The 20,564-nt window shown below is 40.9% G+C and overlaps 2 protein-coding genes across 2 annotated transcripts; both read right to left on the reverse strand.

Moving 5' to 3' along the window:
• Positions 1 to 156: 156 nt before the first annotated feature.
• Positions 157 to 12,340, reverse strand: LOC145497439 (allene oxide synthase-lipoxygenase protein-like). Its single transcript, XM_081477243.1, has 13 exons — positions 12,088 to 12,340; positions 9,794 to 9,820; positions 9,241 to 9,320; positions 8,425 to 8,846; positions 7,354 to 7,542; positions 6,132 to 6,610; positions 5,646 to 5,903; positions 4,343 to 4,836; positions 3,412 to 3,672; positions 2,890 to 3,055; positions 2,733 to 2,853; positions 1,732 to 2,170; positions 157 to 787 (listed from the first exon to the last, which is right to left on the reverse strand). Exons 1-13 carry the CDS (start codon positions 12,338 to 12,340, stop codon positions 608 to 610), a joined length of 3,369 nt encoding a protein of 1,122 aa, XP_081333369.1. The 3' UTR covers positions 157 to 607.
• An 809-nt stretch (positions 12,341 to 13,149) lies between these two features.
• LOC145497440 (allene oxide synthase-lipoxygenase protein-like) lies at positions 13,150 to 20,219 on the reverse strand (the record flags this gene model as incomplete). The annotated part of the gene is made up of 7 exons (XM_081477244.1): positions 13,150 to 14,603; positions 14,710 to 15,148; positions 15,956 to 16,278; positions 16,733 to 16,993; positions 17,624 to 18,125; positions 19,308 to 19,729; positions 20,124 to 20,219. Coding segments are annotated over 7 exons (2,223 nt in total), but the record flags the coding sequence as incomplete, so codon positions are not given.
• Positions 20,220 to 20,564: the final 345 nt, after the last annotated feature.

A 20,564-nucleotide genomic window follows, 5' to 3' on the forward strand; every position in this document is an offset into this window, starting at 1 on the left:
TAGCGAAGCACTATTCACCCCGAATCTAGAAAGCAATTTGTACAGGTAATCGTAAGAATTCAAGCGCAAATAATTATTTACATTTGTATCAATTTGCGCTACAGTGCAAATTAAAAATACATTGTATCTGCCTGCTCTTAACCAATCACAGTGATATGATTTTCTCTGTCATATAATAAGTTATTAACTTCTGATTGACGTGGTTGATTGGCAATCATGGGATAACGCATAAAATTACAGATTGTCATTCTTGAGTATTGTAGAAATTTGTAACCCTTAATTAAAGAAGTCAGCTTGGCCGACGTACTAATCACTGATCTTGTGAGCCGCAGATCTCGTCTTCAAGCCCTTTACCCTGCCAGTAGTTTGATTCGTTGGATCTTGTTAGTCTCGAGTTCAGCACCGTGGCCATTTGTTTGTAGATAGCTTACTGGTCTCACTAGTCTACGTTTTCTAACCATGCTATAATATACGGAGTATCTGTTTGGTTTGTTTGAGTGGCATGCCTGAAAACTAGTAACAAAATCACAAACTTGAAAACTGTTCCTTTTCCTCTAGGATGGGATAAAACTAAGATCTAGAAGCAGGCCTTAATCAACACTTTGTTTTAGATCGCAATACTGTTTGGCACCCTCTCTGGTAACAAGTAAGGATAAGGAAATTCCATTGATGCATTGCGTTGTTGGATCTCTTCAGAGACTCTCTGGAGGGAAGACTGAAAACGAGAAATAGCATCTTCTACTTCACTGCCCATCAGGGGACTTTGGGAGTAGTCTCCGATGAAACGCTACAAAAGAACACAGACATTAAAACAAAGACTGCTACAAACCAGGACAAAACTGCTGAGACAGTTCATGAACGTTTTAATTGCGTTTGATACCGGTCTAATAACATCAAGCCACATCAAATTGGAAACAAAAAAAAAACGTCAAAAATCTATAGTAAAATCGTCAAAATTTATACTAATTAAAGCCAAACCTCGTTCACGGTTGTCGGTGAATCTCTTTGTTTTAACTCGATGAATCATTAATTAGATTGAGAACCTCCATGGAAAAATACCACTTCTAGCGCGTGTTCACTGTCAAGCTACCAAAGTCTGTTCCGGGCTGATAATTTTACCCATTTAGTACAGAACGACGGCGGGCGACTATCCTCTATGCCCGATCTACTGAATTAGCCCGAGCACCTCGATCTCGGTTTCCACCGAAGTTGATAGCTGACAATTAATTCTTATAGTAATTTTAAGCGATGGAAATAACCCTTAAGCTCAGCTCAGTCGGTACAGCAACCATGATCAGTAATTAGGAGGTCGTGGCTTCGAAGCCCACTGACTTCAACAGGATTGACTGCTGTGCTTCCCAATTTCCTTGCTGGGCTAACGCTCACAAGAAAATTCATGGTTGCTTTTCAGGATTTACTCCAAAGTTCATTCTCTAATTTCCATGGCCGGGTTGTTAGATAACCGATTAGCGCTAATCCAGGTTAAAAATGTTTTTCACTACTTATGTTTTGTGTAGTTTGAGATTGTTCAAATTCAAAACTGAACTTAAAAACGATGTAAAACAAGAAACCTCACCGAAAAGTTGCAAAACTGAAATCAAAATTTTCGCTGATCCTGGGTTTATAGCTAAATCGAGCTTTAAATAACACGGCCGCGCCTAAGCTTTTTGAATTATAGCTTTCTTGCTCAATATTGCCTTGTAGTTTTTTAGGGTGATTTTCGCATATTACCTCGTCCTCTGATACTCGCGTCAGAGCGTACATGGTAGCAATATGCCAACCAGCTTGACTCTTGTTCGGCAGAGTATCCATGATGAGCTCCAGAGTCGCCTGGTTTTTCCTTGTGGGTGCTGGCAGACGCATGACTGGCGGAACATTTGGTATGAAGGCTGTGAATTCCATCTGGGAAAAGTTGACCGCTGCGTGTTGACACGAGCATGTGAACACAACACAGACCAAGATGTGAACAAGCTGATCACGTGTTTGCAAACTGTCGGGAAACTCGCGATCTACGTCACCTTCTCTAACAGGGAAGCCATTGTCGTGGATTTCTCTCACCCAGGACTGTATTTCGTAATCCTTGACTACGTCATCATCTGACTGATAGAAAATGCCGATGAATTCCTGGATGAAATCTGAGATGGCTGTCCACAGGCGAAGTCCGTCATCCCTAATAAATTGGTCATGCAGTTACTTAAGGTATCGTTTTGATTTATCCACAGATGAATACTAAGACTCATAATCCCTCTCTTTTGACTACATTTTAACTCCCCTGATTAATGATTAATAAGTCCTTAATTCAGGATTCCAATATTTTAGCAAGCCGCCACCTCTATTAAGGCTCTCTCTCCCATGCAGTTTCAAGATATTGAGCCAATCAGGGAATGAAATTGTTTGATAAATAGCCCTATGTCTGAAAGGTTTCAATCTCCAGGATCTGTTCAATATTCTCTCTGACTGCTTTAAAGCTTATCTATGATCAGTCACATTTTAAGCTTCCATCTTGTTAACCTGTTATCACTTTCTCCTCTCTGGGTCTCGAGGAGAAATGTCACAAAAACGGGCAGGTCACAAGAGTAATTAAAACTGTCGCTCCACCATGTCCTTGCAACATATCTCCGAGTGGGTGCCGGCGTTAAGAGCATCGCGGTTAACTTTGCACCAAAAAGTAAAGCTGTACAATTTTATACTTTGTCTACGAAGGATTACCGAGTAATACAAATATCACTCACCTGTAATAATAATTTGGCAACTTCTCAATATCATCAACACCTTTCTTCTTCAACATGTCTGGCAAAGAGAACATCTCAAATTTGAAATTCTTGTACGTCTTTTCTAGCAGTTGAATGTGACCTCCACCTCATATGCTAAGAGTCTTGTCCACGACACCTCCTTGTGCAATCAGTTCATTTCTTCCCAAGGTGTTAACGGCCATGACATAGCGGAGATGAGAAAACAGAAGTTGGAAGACTGGATGGATTGATGGCAGCTGACGCCATGTGGCAACAGCAAACGCTTCCATAAGCAAATGAGTTTTGGATAAGTGAGTCCCCATCTGTAAAAATTAGCATAATACTGAGGTTGAGTTTATTATTCATTAAAGGGAGTAATTAATTGTTTAGTTAACTGAATTAAGAATTTCATTTCTGGCTTTGCTAAGCGTGGAATAATAAGCACTTAATGACTGGCCCCAAAGGAAAAAGTGAGTCTGGTTTCCCCGAGACAAAAAAAAAAAAAAAAAATACTGCCAAAAAATTGTTTCTTTAACGCTGGCTGGCACACAAATTTGAAGCTGTTTCAAAGAGCATGACCTGATCATGTCCGAGTCAAACATTTTACACGTTCCCTTCAATCGGAAAATGTGTTTGAGTTGCGAGATATAACAACTTGCATTCATCATTGTTTACTGACCTGATGTACTTGATGGTCAGCGTTTCGGACCCACATTTTTGCCAGCAGCCAATCATAATATGAGTCTCTAGTAGTCCATATTGGGTTGGTCATGCTGGGTTGTTGGAACAGCTGGATAGCAATAGGCACAAGATCCCCAGAGCTCTTCACGTAAAATAAACAAAGAGGCTCCGCTGCGTAAAATAGCGTAGAATTGCCGTCCTCGCCACTACGTTTGATGCCCTCGAGTTCTTTGTAATCGACAATGTAAACGTGGCCGGCCTAAAAAGGAGATATTTCATGAAATATTTTGGAGCCTAATAACTGCTTAAGCATGCTGCTTGCATGAAAAAAATTCTAGTTGTTGGCAATTGTTCGCTCTGACTCTGAAATGCTATGATACGACAGGATTGTACCCTGTTTGGCGAGGTTGCGACTAGCCAAGTTTGCTTTTCTCAGCTGCGGTAGAGTATTGCACCGGTAACCCTGGAATCGAGGATTGCCAGAGTTAAACTTGCCCTGGCTTGTTTGAAAAACACATTTACGAAACTGATTTCTTCAGACGATACTGTCTAATGACTTACAATTTTTATGCCTCATAGGTCATAAAATTTGCCAGTAACGTTGTACATGTAACTTTGGTTCCCGGGGAAACCCTTTGCAAACCTCCAACACTCATGGGACGTTGTTTCTTCCAGGTAGTGAGGAATTTCATCATCTGTTTTTTTTTTTTTTTTTTTTTTCACAGCAATCAATATGGAAGTTCGACGTTTGAAGAGGGGAGGATGGATGCTCTTGGGTTTGACAAATAGATCAATTTCTTTGAATTTACATTGCCAAATAGTGAACGAAATAACACTCCGTGCTATTTAAAAAGGCCAGCACGCATCAAATTCAAATCTGCTTGTAAATCAAGCCAATAACGTTTGCTCAACACGAGTTTACGTTTTACCTTAATCTCTTCTTCCAATGTCCTCCCTCGGTCAAGAAAGTTTTGGACCATTTCGTTTGTGACGGGGAAGTTAATTGGTAACTCGTAGCATCGTTCAATGACACATGGGTTACAACCATTGAGAAACTGGTAGCCAAACATTCTGTCCTCCATCCACAGGTCATTGTCAGCAATTTTAGGTACATCGCCTGTCCAACCAGTGAAGATCTTTTTAAAGCTATCGAAATTTCCCCAGCTGTCGCAAAGAGTGTACAGATACGAAAGACCAAGATTTGCAACCCCGTCAAGACAACCATGGTGGAACGATCGTGTCTTCTCGTCGGAAAACTGGGCGTCTTTAGGGAGATCATTGTGTTTAGGAGCATGAATGAAGCCCGGCAAATCAGTCACACCAGGGGGGAGTTGTCCCCAGAGGTACTGCTCTTTTCGTTGCTGTACCTCAAGGATGCGTTGGCCTCTTATGGCTGCTGGCTGATCTTGAAATGGAAGGAGAGCTAGACAAACCCAAATGAAAATAACAATGAACCTTTAGGACTAGTACTTAGATGTTTAAACAAAAGTGGATTATTTTATTTAAAAGTTGAACGGGCTTTTCAAGGAGAAAGGCCTGATATATATATTCGCATTCGCCATTTCAGGGAAACTAAAAGATAATTTAAACTCTAAATTATGGCGTTCTACGGATATGGAGGGAAGTGGCTTTGGTATTCCTTTTGATTAGTGTTTTGTTACTCGTACTTCTAAACAATGAACGTAAACACAGAAAACATTGCTTTCGCCACCACTATGATAGATAAACGCACTGAACGATGTATTATTGGGATTTATGGCGAAAGAGTTCTGACATTATATTTTTCGCTTCTTTTTCAGTAGAGAAATAAACAAATTAAACCTAAAGATTTGGTGGTCCAGATGCAAGCAAAAGAGTACGCTTTTATTCATAGTCTTGGGCTATTTGAAAACTTTCTTATTATTAGAATTTGCAATGATTTGTAGCCTAGCATAACTTGCGAGTCCGATGGCTGAGCAAAAACGATCAATTTTTGTTCGTTCCGTAATTCATTTGATCGTTCGTTCATACGGTTCGCTTATCGTAAGTTACGAATTTATTTATGAACCAGAGTGGTAGTCCCTCAGGACCAACACAATTTGTTTCCAACCAATTATTTTCCAGGCATTCAATCTAGTTAGTTGGGGCGCAGCGCGAAAAAACGGAGCAGCGAAAAAAAGGAGACAGAGGCCTTTTTCGTGAGGCATTTTTCGCGCTACGCCCCAACTAACTGCAAGCCTTGAAGGGGCTAACCTTTTCCTTGAAATACAACCATGTCATCCACGACCCAACGGTAACAGGGGAAGTGGAAGGTTTCCTCTTGCTTTGAGCTTGTGACGGTAATCTTGTTCACAAACCAGTCCGAGAACCATCCCGAGCCGTCATTGTAAAGATGAACCATCAATACTTCTCCAACATCCATCGCTTGTATTTTGTATTCGTCTGTGTGCCCAGCTTCAAAGTCATTTTTCCAGGAGCTAAGAGAATGTTTCTCTGTTTTCCCTTTGGTTCCTAAAACGATTAAATTCCAGTAAACTTGAAAAATAGGTTCAGTTAGTTTTAAATTTAGTCATTTTTCCTACCAGGCCCGAAATAAAGTGCCTTTTAAGAACCACAAATGATCTAACTTGGAAAATGTAAAACTCAAAGATAGATCAGCGTAATGGGTTAAGGTCAATTTATAATGTGTAAGACCATAAAAGAGGACAAAAACAGTTCTAATGAAAGTAGATCCTTTACCTGTGAGCGACACAGAAATGTTTGCATTGGTTCCCGCCTCCTTCTGAGCACCAGTCTCCACGCTTATGACATATGTGGCTTCGTGATCTGGTTCCTGGCTTGAGCTTCTCATTGATCGAATCTTCTGTGTCCTCTCGTACACCTCCTTTCTTATATGAGCTATACAGTTGGAATCATAGATAGTGCGAGCCGGTAGAAAGTAAAGAGAACTCGGCAGATTCCCACAGCTAAACTTTAATCCTTCGGTAACATCCGGGGTAAGGAGAGCAGTCAATGTGACGTCAGCCACGTCCAGCCAGGGGTGAGTAGCCTCATCCCAGTACCTCGCGATATTGAGAATGGCCGGTGGGTCGTCTGACTTGGCCTCGTGTAGAGTTAACTGAAGCTTGTACTTGACTGGTCCACGAGAAATCCTCTCCTTAAACTCTTCCTTCAAATAGTCTTTCGCTCTTGTCTCTGAGGGCAGTCTTTTATTGTCCCTACAACCACGAAATACGAGGTCGGAAATACGAGTATACATTGTATGCTAGCGACTTCGACACGTTAATAAAGTATCTTATCTTATTTTATCTTACTCCTTTGACAATGCAGGTATTTGCCATTCTCAATTTTAATTTTAAATCCTTGCTGTAGCCGGATTAGTCTGACCGTGATTTCTCACCATTACTCAATTCAAAACTACTATTTCGAGAGTTGGGTCGAATTAGCCCAAGCAAGAACTGACGTCACACACACAGCTCTGCAAAAAACGCTTAACGTGGTATGTACGCACGAGAGTGTCACATCTTCTAGGTATTTGCCCTTCTCAAGTTTAATTTTAAATTCGCTTTCGGGAGGTTGAAAACAAAGGAAAATTTTAAACTTTTAGCTCTAAAAGTGGTCGCAGTCGCTTACGAGGGGTGGTCGCGGTCGCTTACGAGGGGTGGTTGCTTACAAGAGGTTCCAAATATAGTGATTTAACTCGGAAACTTTTGGTATTTTGAAAAACTGGTCGCTGAGGAGAGGTGGTCGCTTACGAGAGGTGGTCGCAACCGGAGGTTCAACTGTATGCTAATCATCGGTTGAGCTTATGACGCAACGAACAAAATCCGCGGAAGACAAATAAAACTGTGTAATGGTAAAATTGAACATTTGCGAACTAGCTACTGGCGGTGGCTCATTTTTAGTTCAGCTGCCTTCGCAGCTACTTTCTTTATGAACTGAAATGGCTGTAGAACCTTACCATATTTTTCTCTGTTCATCTTCTGACAGCAAACCTGTTTCCGGTGACTCATCAGCGGGAATCAGTCGGAATCTGACATATCGCTCAACGCGGTCAAGAGCGTTGAAGCCCAGGATTAATCCTGAGTAATACCGCTGATCATGAAATGAGTGTGGTGCCCGACGCAGCCCGTCTATGTTACTGGCCAACCTAATTATTGAAAGAATGTAAAAAAATTTGTATATATGTACATATTATTTGCATTTTTCTTTGGTTTTGTTCACTACATTTTTGGTGGCATCTGTCCACCTTCATCAGAGTGAAAAGGTATCTTCGTTATTACGCAGCTTTTTGTTTACGCGCTTGAACACGCGTGGAGATCGGAGTTTAAACTGAAAACAAAGGAGAATAAGCACACAGAAAGAATTTTTTTTTCGATTATCGCGTTTGCGTTCATCGTTGTGTGCCAACACCCTAGAAAGATTGCCTTTTTTATAGCTTGTAATTCCTCGTTCGAGGATCGTGGCGTCTCTTGGGTGGATACCATTATCAGCTCTTTGCGCGTGTACATATTCTTGAAAACTAAAAGTTATACTCGTTTTAATGCTGTGTAGGTGTATAACAAGTTTATCCAATGCATACTCTACTTTATTTTGTTGAGAGAAGATGTAAGTAGAGTACGACAGTTAATCCACTATATAGGCCCACGTTGGCCTACTTAGACATTTTACCGAGTTCTTGTGCAGGTAAATAAATGTTACCACATCGTAGAGAATGAATTTGCGTGTAAAGCCGTTATGGCTCATGTCCACATATAGTGAGCTAAATTCGCGCCACATGATTAGCTATTTCTACCCTCTTTAGGAAAAAACTTGATTAAAATTACTTTTGGAAAATGATCTCTACGGAGGATTACCTCGCTTATCCTTTATTCTTTTTTCGGTTTTGTTTCTCGAGGACAGTTACTAGACGTCTATCCTTTTTATCACTCATCAAATGAATTTCTTCTCCCCGCATGGGGATAGACGTTAATTTGCTTTTAAAAGTGAAACCAAAGTTTTCTTTGCAACGAAGATAATTAAGTTTACTTACATGTCAGGGCTATCCAGGTAAAAGTCTTTCACGTTACCACTCCGATTAGCTTTCAGCGCATTATATATCGACTGTACATTACTCAATACGCTGCTTCTCCCGGTCGACATTGTAATATCAAGTGGGGAGTCTTCATCACTATCAGCAAATCGGATAGAAGCGCTCAAGAAATCTAACATCGCATCATCGATGGACTTAAGTATTGAATGTCGAACGCACACCGGGAAAGTTCTGTCAGGAATGAAGAACTCACACTCAGGAAACTGGAGCGTAGCTACAATTGTTGCGAAGCCCTGGGCTCCAACGCCGATCGCATGAGTAGGTCGTTTTCCAGTGCACATTGCAGCGGCACCAAAGAGAAATTTAATTTTCTCTGTCTCGACCCTGAGCTTAATACCATCAAAAATGCCTCTTGAGGGAACCTGAAAGAGAAGAAATGATTTGAAGTAAATAAGTCGTGTATCTGGAATCAGTCTGATTTTCTGTTCTTGGAGCAGGCTTCCTAATGACTTGCAGGTTTTAAAGTCTTCTGTTCGCTGTGGCTTAATTAGCGGCCCCTTTCATGGCGCAATGCAAGCGTACTTTTACAAAGCAGCGCATTTTGATCACACAAGCCCCATCTTGGATTTAAACTCGGAAGAGGCCTTGGGAGAGACGAAAAGTGTCCTATGGAGTAGGACTGAGACTGAAAGAGGAGTATGAAGTAGGGGTGGGGAAGGAATTTGATTTTCCTTATTCAGTCCTCACTTCTCCTTGGCCACGATAGCGAGCTAGCTAGTACCGATAACTCGCAAGCACACATTAAACTGCCTTTACCTTATCTGCTTCCTTCATTTTCCTGTCAAAGTCTTCTTCTCCTCTGATTTCCTTAAAAACATCGTAATCGATATTTTTCCCTAGAATGGTAGATTGTTAAATCACAGACACACACATTAAGGTGTTTAACAGAACTTTCCGCGGACTCTAAAGCTCAAGAACAAGATACTGTATTGAACTTCCTTTTAGGAACTGTGCCATAATTATACGGAGGGGGGTTGTAAAATGTGCCTCACACGGTCATATATAATTTCTTCAACCATTAATTATCATGTACCAGCAATATTGATTAACGATTGTAATAGGTAATTTATTCGTTAATTACCTATTACAGAACCAGTAGAGTACCACCCCTATCTTTGAGTTGAGCTTCAGTCAGACGTGAAATGGTCTGAAATGGGACCACCACATAAAACATATCATGCAGAAAAGGCAAACCGCTCACTGGAATTCCTGAGAAGGAACCTGTAAAAATGTCCACAAGAGATCAAGGAGCTAGCTTATACAGTCTTGACAAGACCACCACATAAAACATAGAACAGAAAAGGCAAACCGCTCACTGGCATTCCTGAGAAGGAACCTATAAAAATGTCCACAACAGATCAAGGAGCGAGCGTATACAGTCTTGACAAGACCACATGTAGAGCATGGCTTTGCATCAGCTGTGTGGGATCCCCATCTAAAGAAAGATGTGAAGAGTGTGAAAGCCATCCAGAGGCCAAACGCCAGATTCGTTAAGGGTGATACAGAGGATACAGAAGGGGAGATAGCATTGTGACATAGTTGTTAAATTGCGATTTTGAATGGCCAACCCTTAGAAGTTTTTCACGAATCGTTGCATGGCAGAAACACAATTTCCATCCCAGCTCACCTGAAGGTGCCTTCAAGTTACCACACAAGATCACAGGCAACCTACATCAACCCAGGGACACGAGGAGAGATCTACCAAAACAACTTCTTCCTAAGAACAATGACAAAATACCACAGCTTGCCACACAACATACGCCACTTCAAACCAGAGACCCCTTTCAGACATTCAAGAATTTAATGCTTTTATTTGCTTTTTGTTTTTAAGAGCACCATGCACAGCGCAGTATTACTTTGCACTGTATTAACTTGATCACATGTACCAGCACATGCACTCCGTGGCGGGATGAGCAACCTTTGCCATGTAAAAATGTGGATGTAGATGTAGGAATAAAATCAGATGTGGAGAATATTAGCAATATAATACATACATTCCATTTTGCCTCCTCAGTTCCTTGCCAAATGTTGATCCTGCAAGAGTTGTTATATTTGTTAAGCGGTCACGATCTGAGAACCACAGCTAATAAGCTATGTTATGGGACCCTCTTGTATAGCTAAAGAAAATAATGAGACTGAACACATGAAAAGAGTTGGAAGTTTGATTGATAGTTTTCTAAACTAGAGACATAATCTGTCGGAGCGGACTTGAGCAAGAGCTTTTAGTGTGTCTTGCTATGCGTTCCAGTATCGGGGATAATTCGTCAAGATAAACTATTTGCTTTGGTGCGCCGAACTGAAAGCTTAGCGTGATAGCATGTGCCGTCTGAACGTTCCACGTTGTTCAATTTTTTTTTAATTTTTTAAAAACCAAAAAGTATCGAACAACATAGAATAAATTCAGGGTTTAGACGAGGCCTACTCTGGGGCCTTTCAAGGCCCCAAAGTGACTTTGGGCGAATTGCATTGGTAATTAAATGCATGGCAACTATATTCTGGTACTACCTATCGATTTGTAGTTATTTGCGCTACACCTAAACTAAACTGAACCGCTCTTGTCAAGTATTTATTTTGTTTACATGAAACGAGACACCCATGGAAACCGCAAAACATTTCCGGTGTGCACGCAGGCTTTGAAATGGACGGGAGGCGCAAAACTTCACACTAAAATGCCTAAAAAATGATAAAAACAAAATCCTAAGTGGATTTTTAGATTTCTGAAGGTGGTTGCAGGTGGTTGTAGATGGTTTTAGGCGGTTGTAGGTGGTTGTAGGTGGTTGTAGGTGGTTGTAGGTGGTTTTAGCTCCTTCCATGTTTTAGTATTTACGGGTTTCTGTCACCAATTTCTGTGGTCAAGATCTCGCTCCTGCTTGGTTATAACACAATAAGCATTCCAAACATATTTTAGGTGTTCGCGGTTTTCTGAGTTTGACTGTCAAATGTATTTGGCACTGTTGTGCTAATTGGGGACCCTTGAAACAAACATACAAATATTTCAAATAGAACATAAACCATTAAGAATCCCAACTATCAACTATTAGTCGCGCGTGTAATGTACCGTTTATACTCAGAACTGACTGACAAGGAATGCAAACAATACATCTGGTCCCCGTATTCCTTGCTGAAGTTGAAAATGATCCGGACTACGACTTGATTATCCAACCTTGCCACGTACGGGTTTGACGGTTTGGAATTTGAATACCATGTACCTTTATATTTAGCCTTGTACTCACTGCTTCGGATGCGCTTGGTTTTATACCTGTAGACTTTCTAACATTTCCATCCAGTAATACTTCCCTGGTTCGTCGATTAGCGAAAGTCGACTTGTGGGAATTCTACACTGCATAACTTGCACTAATTAAATCGAAAGATTTTCCCAGCAATCATGGCATAGAGGGACCGACTATGCTCTTTAGCACGAGTTAAAAACCGTTTTTTGGCAAATCTAATCCAGCCGGAATGCCTAGTTCACACTCTAGCGACATTTTTAAACCTAAATCATGATATGACAACGACGTCCCTTTGGGTGGATAAGGTTTGGTCTTGCTCATATTGTACCGCCCTTCATGTAAGGAAAATCAAACTATTATTCGGGTAGCATACCTTTTGAAGACTTGCGTTCTGTATTGATTAGCACTGACTCACGATCAGGTGATGTAAAGTGGCCGGCACAGTCGCTGTTAATGTCGCTGTTGGTGAAGTCTATGTGTTTGTTCGCGGTATTCAGCAGAGATAACGCCAGAGGCTTTAGCCCTAAAGCGATTAAATTTAGAAACACGAACAGAAGGCTTTTTTCTTTCTCTTCTCTCGTCCCAACCCGTTCTCGTTCATAACGCCCAGTTGCCGATAAATACATGTTGGGCCAGTTCAAGGCCAAGGGCAAAGTTTTTGTTGATACGGACCGACCAAAGTTTTTCTTTTTTAAAAAAATACTTTGTATATGAAATTACCAAAATAAGACTGGGCGGAAGATTTTAAAATACACAGAGCAAAAAAGCCATTCAAATGCGCGCGCATGCTCAAAAGCGAGGATAAAAAATCTCCGAAGTTTCATTGTCAGAGCTTAACGGATCCAAGAAAATCTAACAAAGCCCGGTGTAAATTGTTTTGAAGAGTAAAAATGGGTTTCTGACATTGCCACAAAAATTGCAAAAAAAATACAGCTGCTTTGCTTGTGTCGACAGGCAGCTAAGTCAGTTATACACGATTAAACTAAATTAAAGTAGTAGTTATCACTAAATCTGCCCCCGCTCTCTTTTATTTCTGCTGATAGAAAACAATAATATTGAACATTTTTGTATGAACTAAAAATTCTACTTTTTTTTGTTTGTAAACTATATCACTCATACTGTTCCAGTAACTTAGGCATCTTACCATGAATATGATCCAAACAATCAACTAAGTTAACTAAACCAACACATTCTGTTTAACTCATTCTATCACATGATATTCTTTACATAATACTCTCACGAGAGCATTTACAGCAGGGCAGTTTTACCATATCTCGTTAGAAAAGACGCAAAAAGTACTTTCTGGAAAAAAAATAGGTTGCTTTCATGGAAACTAATATTTCTTTTACAAAAATCTCGCTCAGTAAAACTTTTAGGGGAAAAAAGGTTAAAACAACTGTAGCGAAACAAAAAATTAAGTCAAACTACTCTCGTGTTCCAATTTGATGCTGAAACAAACCATTTGTCTTGATATACGAGCAAATGTATCTCGAAAGCAGAACGGAAGTCGAGGTTTTTTTTTTTTCCCGAGACGTAAACAGAAGTATCGCGTTACAGTCACGATATCTGCAATTTGGACCTCAACGAAAACGCTGCAAAACATTTACATTTACATTTGAATCCCTGCAAAGTCACCCAGCCCACACATGAGCTCTACGCCACGTAGGATTACTCAATACAAATAAACGATCCGAATAAACGAGATGCCAAAGGTAAAACTGGCGATCGGAAGAGTATTTAGCTATTTAGTTGCAATTGAACCAGACTGGCCTCGAATTTCTAGTATACTTCAGAATTTCTTACGATACCTTCTGCGTTGTTTTTCTCCCAAAATCCATCTTCAGGATCTTTGAAATCGTTTCCAATTTGTCTTAGATGAGAATCTCGGCCATTTCGAAGGGAATTTATTTGATCGCACTAAAATCGTTATGCAGCCCATAATGTAATTGGAGCGTATTTTTGACCTTGAAATGCTGCTAGACGATGGCGAAACGCGAACTCGATCGTGGCTGCAAGAACCTCAACGTTTAGTGAGCCTGTGGTCCTTGCCCCACATTACCCAAGACCACCGTGCGCGCCTAGTTTCATCAAATCGAGAACGCTTCGCATACTACCAACACATTTCTTACTTTTCTTGCAATTCCTTGTATGTATACACGCGGGGAATCCTAGGATGCCTCCTCGGGTTTTGGCCTCTTGGCCAAAACCCTGCGGGGCAAAAAAATTTTGGCACTCTGCTCTTGGCCAATAACAGTGATGTAATTTCTTCGGTCATATAAGAAGTTAACTAACTTATGATTGGCGTGGTTTATTGGCAATCATGGGATAATGCATAAAATTACAGGTTGTCGTTGAGTATTGTAAAAAATGTTAACCCTTAATTAAAGGAGGTAGCTTAGCCGACAGGCTAATCACTGGTATTGTGAGCCGCAGATCTAGGATTTAAGCTCATTACCCTGTCAGTAGTTTAATTCGTAGGATCTTGTTAGTCTCGAGTTCAGCACCGTGGCCATTTGTTTGTAGATAGCTTACTGGTTTCACTGGTCTACGTTTTCTAACCATGCTATAATATGCGGAGTATCTGCGGTTTGGTTTGCTTGAGTGGCATTCCTAAAAACCAGCCTAAGCCACAAACTTGAAACTGTTTCTTTTCCTCTTACATGGCATAAAACTGAGATCTAGGAAGCGGGCCTAAATCAACACTTTGCTTTAGATCGCAATGCTGTTTGGCACCCTCTCTGGCAACAAGTAAGGATAAGGAAATTCCACTGATGCATTGCGCTCTTGGATTTCTTCAGAGATTCTCTGCAGGGAAGACTGGAAACGAGAAATAGCGTCTTCTACTTCACTGCCTATCAAGGGACTTTTGGAGTAGTCTCCGATGAAACGCTACAAAAACAACAGAGAGTGAAACAAAGAATGCGACAAACCTGGAAAAAACTGTTCAGACAGTTTTATCAGTGTTTTAATTAAGGAAGTAATTTTCACATATTACCTCGTCTTCCGATACTCGCGTCAGAGCGTACATAGCAGCAATATGCCAACCAGCTTGACTCTTGTTCGGCAGAGTATCCATGATGAGCTCCAGAGTCGCCTGGTTTTTCCTTGTGGTTGCTGGCAGACGTATGACTGACGGAACATTTGGTATGAAGGCTGTGAATTCCATCTGGGAAAAGTTGACCGCTGCGTGTTGACACGAGCATGCGAACACAACACAGGTCAGCATGTGAACAAGCTGATCACGTGTTTGCAAACTCTCGGGAAACTCGTGATCTACGTCACCTTCTCTAACAGGGAAGCCATCGTCGTGGATTTCTCTCACCCAGGACTGCATTTCGTAATCCTTGGATACGTCATCATCTGACTGATAGAAAATGCCGATGAATTCCCGGATGAAATCTGAGATGGCTGTCCACAAGCGAAGTCCGTCATCCCTAATAAATTGGTCACGCAGTTACTTTAGGTATAGTTTTGTTTTATCCACAGATGAACTCATAAGTCTCATAAGCTCTATTTGCACCCCTCTCATTTAAACTCCCCTAATTAATGTGTCCCTAATTCAGGATTTCAATCTTTTAGTAAGCCCCCATCTCTATTAAGGCTCTCTCTCTGCCATGCAGTTTCAAGATATTGAGCCAATCAGGAAATGAAATTGTTTGATAAATAGCCCTATGTCTTAAAGTTTTCAATCTCCAGGATCTATTCAATATTCTCTGTGACTACTTTAAACTTTATCTATGTTCAGCCACATCCCAAATAATGAGCCTCCCTCTTATTAACCCCCCGCTTCCGGGGGTTGTAAAAGAAGATTTGGGGCGGTATTTCTTAAAGGAAGTGATAAAAATAAGCATCTAATTCCTGCGATATTTGCTTGCTTTTAGCCAACTAGAATGCTTGCACAGAAAGATATTTCAAAAACGATTTATTGGTCTCTTGTCCGGCCCGGAATTTATACAAAGATGCTCCTCGCAAAACATAAAATTCGGGACACACTACAGGTCTTCGTGTGTACGCATAGGACACATGCTGTAGGGACAGCGCGCAAGCTGGTGCCCACTAAGCGGATATTAAAACTGTAGCTCCATCATATCCCTGCAACATGTCCCCGAGTGGGCGCTGACCTTAAGGGCATCGCGGTTAGTTTTGCATCAAAAACTAGTGCTTTCCTTACGTTTTTATACTCTGTCTACGAAGGATTAGATTAAAATGCCAAGTAATATAAATATCACCGAGAAGCTTACCTGTAATAATAATTTGGCAACTTCTCAATATCGTCAACACCTTTCTTCTTCAACATGTCTGGCAAAGAGAGCATCTCAAATTTGAAATTCTTGTACGTCTTTTCTAGCAGTTGAATGTGGTCTCCACCTCCTATGCTAAGAGTCTTGTCCACGATACCTCCTGGTGCAATCAGTTCATTTCTTCCCAAGGTGTTGATGGCCATGACATAGCGGAGGTGAGAAAACAGAAGTTGGAAGACTGGATGGATTGATGGCAGCTGACGCCATGTGGCAACAGCAAACGCTTCCATAAGCAAATGAGTTTTGGATAAGTGAGTCCCCATCTATTAAAATTTACAAAACACTGAGGTTGAATTTACCATTCATGAGAGAAAGTAATTAACTGATTTATCATATGACGGAGAAAATTACGTCATTGTCAGTGATTCGGCTGAGAGCCAACCAATTTATCGTTAATCCTTAATTTGCACTGCACTACAAACTGTGTAAAGTGCCAGCGTTCGCAGTTTTTTCAGTCATATAATCAATGAGCAATCGTCTAAAACTTCGAGCAATTAACAATTCACACTACTCGGGATCTTTGAAAATTCTTTCAAATTGTACCCGTCTAAAGGTTCGTGCAATTTTGAGAGAATTTCACTTATTTCTTGTATTGTTAACCCTTAATTGCACTCGCGTTCATACGATTACCTATACTAATTATTTAAGATAATGAAGCATTTAATGTCTGGCCTATGCTAAGAGTGGAATGACTTAGATTCATCATTGTTTACTGACCTGATGTACTTGATGGTCAGCGTTTCGGAACCACATTTTTGCCAGCAGCCAATCATAATGTGAATCCTGGGGGGTCCATATGGGGTTGGTCATGCTGGGTTGTTGGAACAGCTGGATAGCAATAGGCACAAGATCCCCAGAGCTCTTCACGTAAAATAAACAAAGAGGCTCCGCTGCGTAAAATAGCGTAGAATTGCCGTCCTCGCCATTACGTTTGATACCCTCGAGTTCTTTGTAATCGACAATGTAAACGTGACCGGCCTAAAAAAAAAAGATATTTCATGAATTAGTTTGGAGCCTAATAATCCCCAGGCGCACTGTTTGCATTATTAAGTTTCTAATTTTACTCATTTGTTCACTCAGATTCTACAAAACTATGATGCGACAGGACTGTACCCTGTTTGGCAAGGGTGCGACTGCCTTTTTTTCTCAGCCGTGGTCGAGTATTTCAGCGGTAACCCTGGAGTCGAGTGTTCAAGGGTTAAATATTCTTCTGGCGCGTTTGAAAACAAAGCTACGACAATTATTTCTTCACACATTACTGCCTAATAACTCGCAGTTTATATGCCTCATAGGTCATTAAATTTACCTGTAACGTTTTCTCCATGGGTCAAATCCAAAGTTCCGGGAAATCCCTGCTTTGCAAACCTCCAGCATTCATGGAACGTTTGTTCCGTGTAGTCAGGAATTTGATCACTTTTTTAAAGCAATAAGAGGGGAGGATGGATATGCTGTCGAATTTGACAAATACATCCGATTCTATGAACTTACGACGCAAAACAGTGAACGAAATAATGCTCAGTGCTGTTTGAAAAGGCCAGCACGCATCAAATTCAAATCTGCTTGTAAATCAAGCCAATAACGTTTGCTCAACACGAGTTTACGTTTTACCTTAATTTCTTCCTCCAATGTCCTCCCTCGGTCAAGAAAGTTTTGGACCATTTCGTTTGTGACAGGGAAGTTGCTTGGTAATTCGTAGCATCGTTCAATGACACATGGGTTACAACCATTGAGGAACTGGAAGCCAAACATTCTGTCCTCCTTCCACAGGTCATTGTTGGCAATTCTAGGTACATCGCCTGTCCAACCAGTGAAGATCTTCTTAAAGCTGTCAAAATTTTCCCAGCTGTCGCAAAGAGTGTACAGATACGAAAGACCAAGATTTGCAACCCCGTCAAGACAACCATGGAGGAACGATCGTGTCTTCTCGTCGGAAAACTGGGCGTCTTTAGGGAGATCATTGTGTTTGGGAGCATGAATGAAGCCTGGCAAATCAGTCACACCAGGGGGGAGTTGTCCCCAGAGGTACTGCTCTTTTCGTTGCTGTACCTCAAGGATGCGTTGGCCTCTTATGGCTGCTGGCTGGTCTTGAAATGGAAGGAAAGCTAGACAAACCCAAATGAAAGAGAAGATTTAAATGTAGAAATGAAGATTTAGGAGTACCATTCAGATGTTTAAAAAGACGATGGTGTGATTTTATCTTTAGATTTGAACGGGCATCTCTAAGACAAAGGTCCGACGTACATATATCTACATTCGCCATCTTGGAGGCGTTAACAGATATTTTTAACTCTAAGTTAAGGTGTTCCACGGGCGTGGACCGAAGTGGCTTTGGCACCCCACGGTTTCAATTAGTGATTTGTAACCTGTAAGTTTAAACAATGAACGCTAACACACCAAACATTGCTTTCGCTATCACAGACCATAGGCAAACGCACTGAACGATGAATTATTGGGATTGATGGTAAAGCGGTTCTGCATTACGTTTTCGCTGCTATTTTGCAAAACAATCTAAACGAAAAGACCTGTTGGTCCAGATGCAAACAAAAGAGTCGCGCTTTTATTCATAGTCTTAGGCTATTTGAAAACTTTTTTATTATTAGAATGTGCGATGAATTGTAGCCAGGAGAGTCCGATGGCTGAGGCAGATAATGTTACCACATGCTTTACATGGATATTGTTGTAAGGAATGAAATTGCGTGTAAAGTCGCTAAGGCTCTCCACACATAGTGAGAAAAAATCGCACCAAAGGATTAGCTATTTCTACCCTCCTGGGCGGGGTTGTTCAAAGCCCGATTAAGTTAACCAAGGATTAGCGAGAATTTTGATTTCATTTTTGTACATTTTCAGTGCGGTTTTCTGTTTATATTGTTTTTCCTTCAGTTTTGAGCTTGAGTAATCTCGAACTACACAAAACATAAGCAGTGAAAAACATTTCTGTAGAAGAAAAATTGTTACCTCGGTTAACTTTTAATCCTGGGTTCTCGTTAACCGGCTTTCGAACAACCCGGCCCTGAGAAATAACTTGAGATGAATTACTTGGAATAAAGCCTATATGGAGGATTACCTCGTTTATCCTTCTTTCTTTCTCGATTTTGTTTCACAAGTACAATAAAGAGATGACTGCTTTTTTAGCAGTCATCATTTTCAATGCCTTCTCCTTGCATGGAGAATACACCTTAATTTACTTTTATCAACTTAAACAGTTTGGTTTCACTTTAAAGTTAGACCAAATTTTTCTTTGTCTTATCAGTAAACGTCTAGTCTGGAACGATGAAAATTAACATTTACTTACATATCAGGACTATCCAGGTAAAAGTCTTTCACGTTACCACTCCGATTAGCTTTCAGCGCATTGTATATCGACTGTACATTACTCAATACGCTGCTTCTCCCGGTCGACATTGTAATATCAAGTGGGGAGTCGTCATTACTATCAGCAAATCGGATAGAAGCGCTCAAGAAATCTAACATTGCATCATCGATGGACTTAAGTAGTGAATGTCGAACGCACACCGGGAAAGTTCGGCCAGGAGTGAAGAACTCACACTCAGGAAACTGGGGCGCAGCTACAATTGTTGCGAAGCCCTGGGCTCCAACGCCGATCGCATGAGTAGGTCGTTTCCCAGTGTACATTGCAGCAGCACCGAAGAGAAATTTAATTTTCTCTTTCTCGACCCTGAGCTTAGCACCATCAAAAATGCTTCTTGAGGGAATCTGAAAGAGAGGGAATGATTTGAAGTAAATAAGTCGTGTATCTGGAATCAGTCTGATTTACTGTTCTTGCAGCAGGCTTCCAAATGACTTGCAGGTTTTAAAGTCTTCTGTTTGCTGTGGCTTAATTAGTGGCCCCTTTCATGGCGCAAGGCAAGCGTATTTTGACGAGCCACCGCATTTTGATCACACAAGCCCAATCTTGGATTTAAACTCGGAAGAGGCCTTGAGAGAGACGAAAAGCGTCCTAGGGAGTAGGACTGAGGCTGAAAGAGGAGTATGGGGTAGGGGTGGGGAAGGAATTTGATTTTCCTTATTCAGTCCCCACTTCTTCTTGGCCACGGTAGCGAGCTAGCTAGTACCGATAACTCGCAAGCACACATAAAACTACCTTTACCTTATCTGCTTCCTTAATTTTCCTGTCAAAGTCTTCTTCTCCCTTGATTTCCTTATAAACGTCGTAACCGATATTTTTCCCTGGAATGGCAGATTGTTAAAACACACACACACATTAAGGTGTTTAACAAAACTTTCGGCGGACTGTAAAACTCAAGAACGAGATACTCTATTGAGCTTCCTTTTAGGGACTGTGCAATAATTATCAGGAGGGGGGCTGTAAAATGAGTCTCACACGGAGAAATCTTATACAGTCCCCCTGCCAACAAAGGCAATTTAAGTTCTGATCCCCCTCCTCATCTCCCAAAAATTATGACCAGACCCCTCCCCCCAACACATACACCAACATTTATGGTAAAAGCTCAAATATACCTAAAATCGTTATTCGCTTTGTACTGTCACACGTTGGACATGACAAACAGACATTTACACGTTACCCCTT

This window comes from Orbicella franksi, chromosome 9 (assembly GCF_964199315.1).
Source record: "Orbicella franksi chromosome 9, jaOrbFran1.1, whole genome shotgun sequence".
NCBI classification, from domain to species: Eukaryota; Metazoa; Cnidaria; class Anthozoa; order Scleractinia; family Merulinidae; genus Orbicella; species Orbicella franksi.

Excerpts from the sequence above, each read along its gene's own strand:
- LOC145497439 (XM_081477243.1), bottom strand. The coding sequence starts at position 12,340 with ATGTATTTATCGGCAACTGGGCGTTATGAACGAGAACGGGTTGGGACG. Across the intron at positions 9,321-9,793 it reads CTCAGGAATGCCAGTGAGCG|GGAAAAATATCGATTACGAT; the intron begins GTTTGCCTTTTC and ends CTACCATTCTAG. Across the intron at positions 3,673-4,342 it reads CATTGGAAGAAGAGATTAAG|GCCGGCCACGTTTACATTGT; the intron begins GTAAAACGTAAA and ends TCTCCTTTTTAG.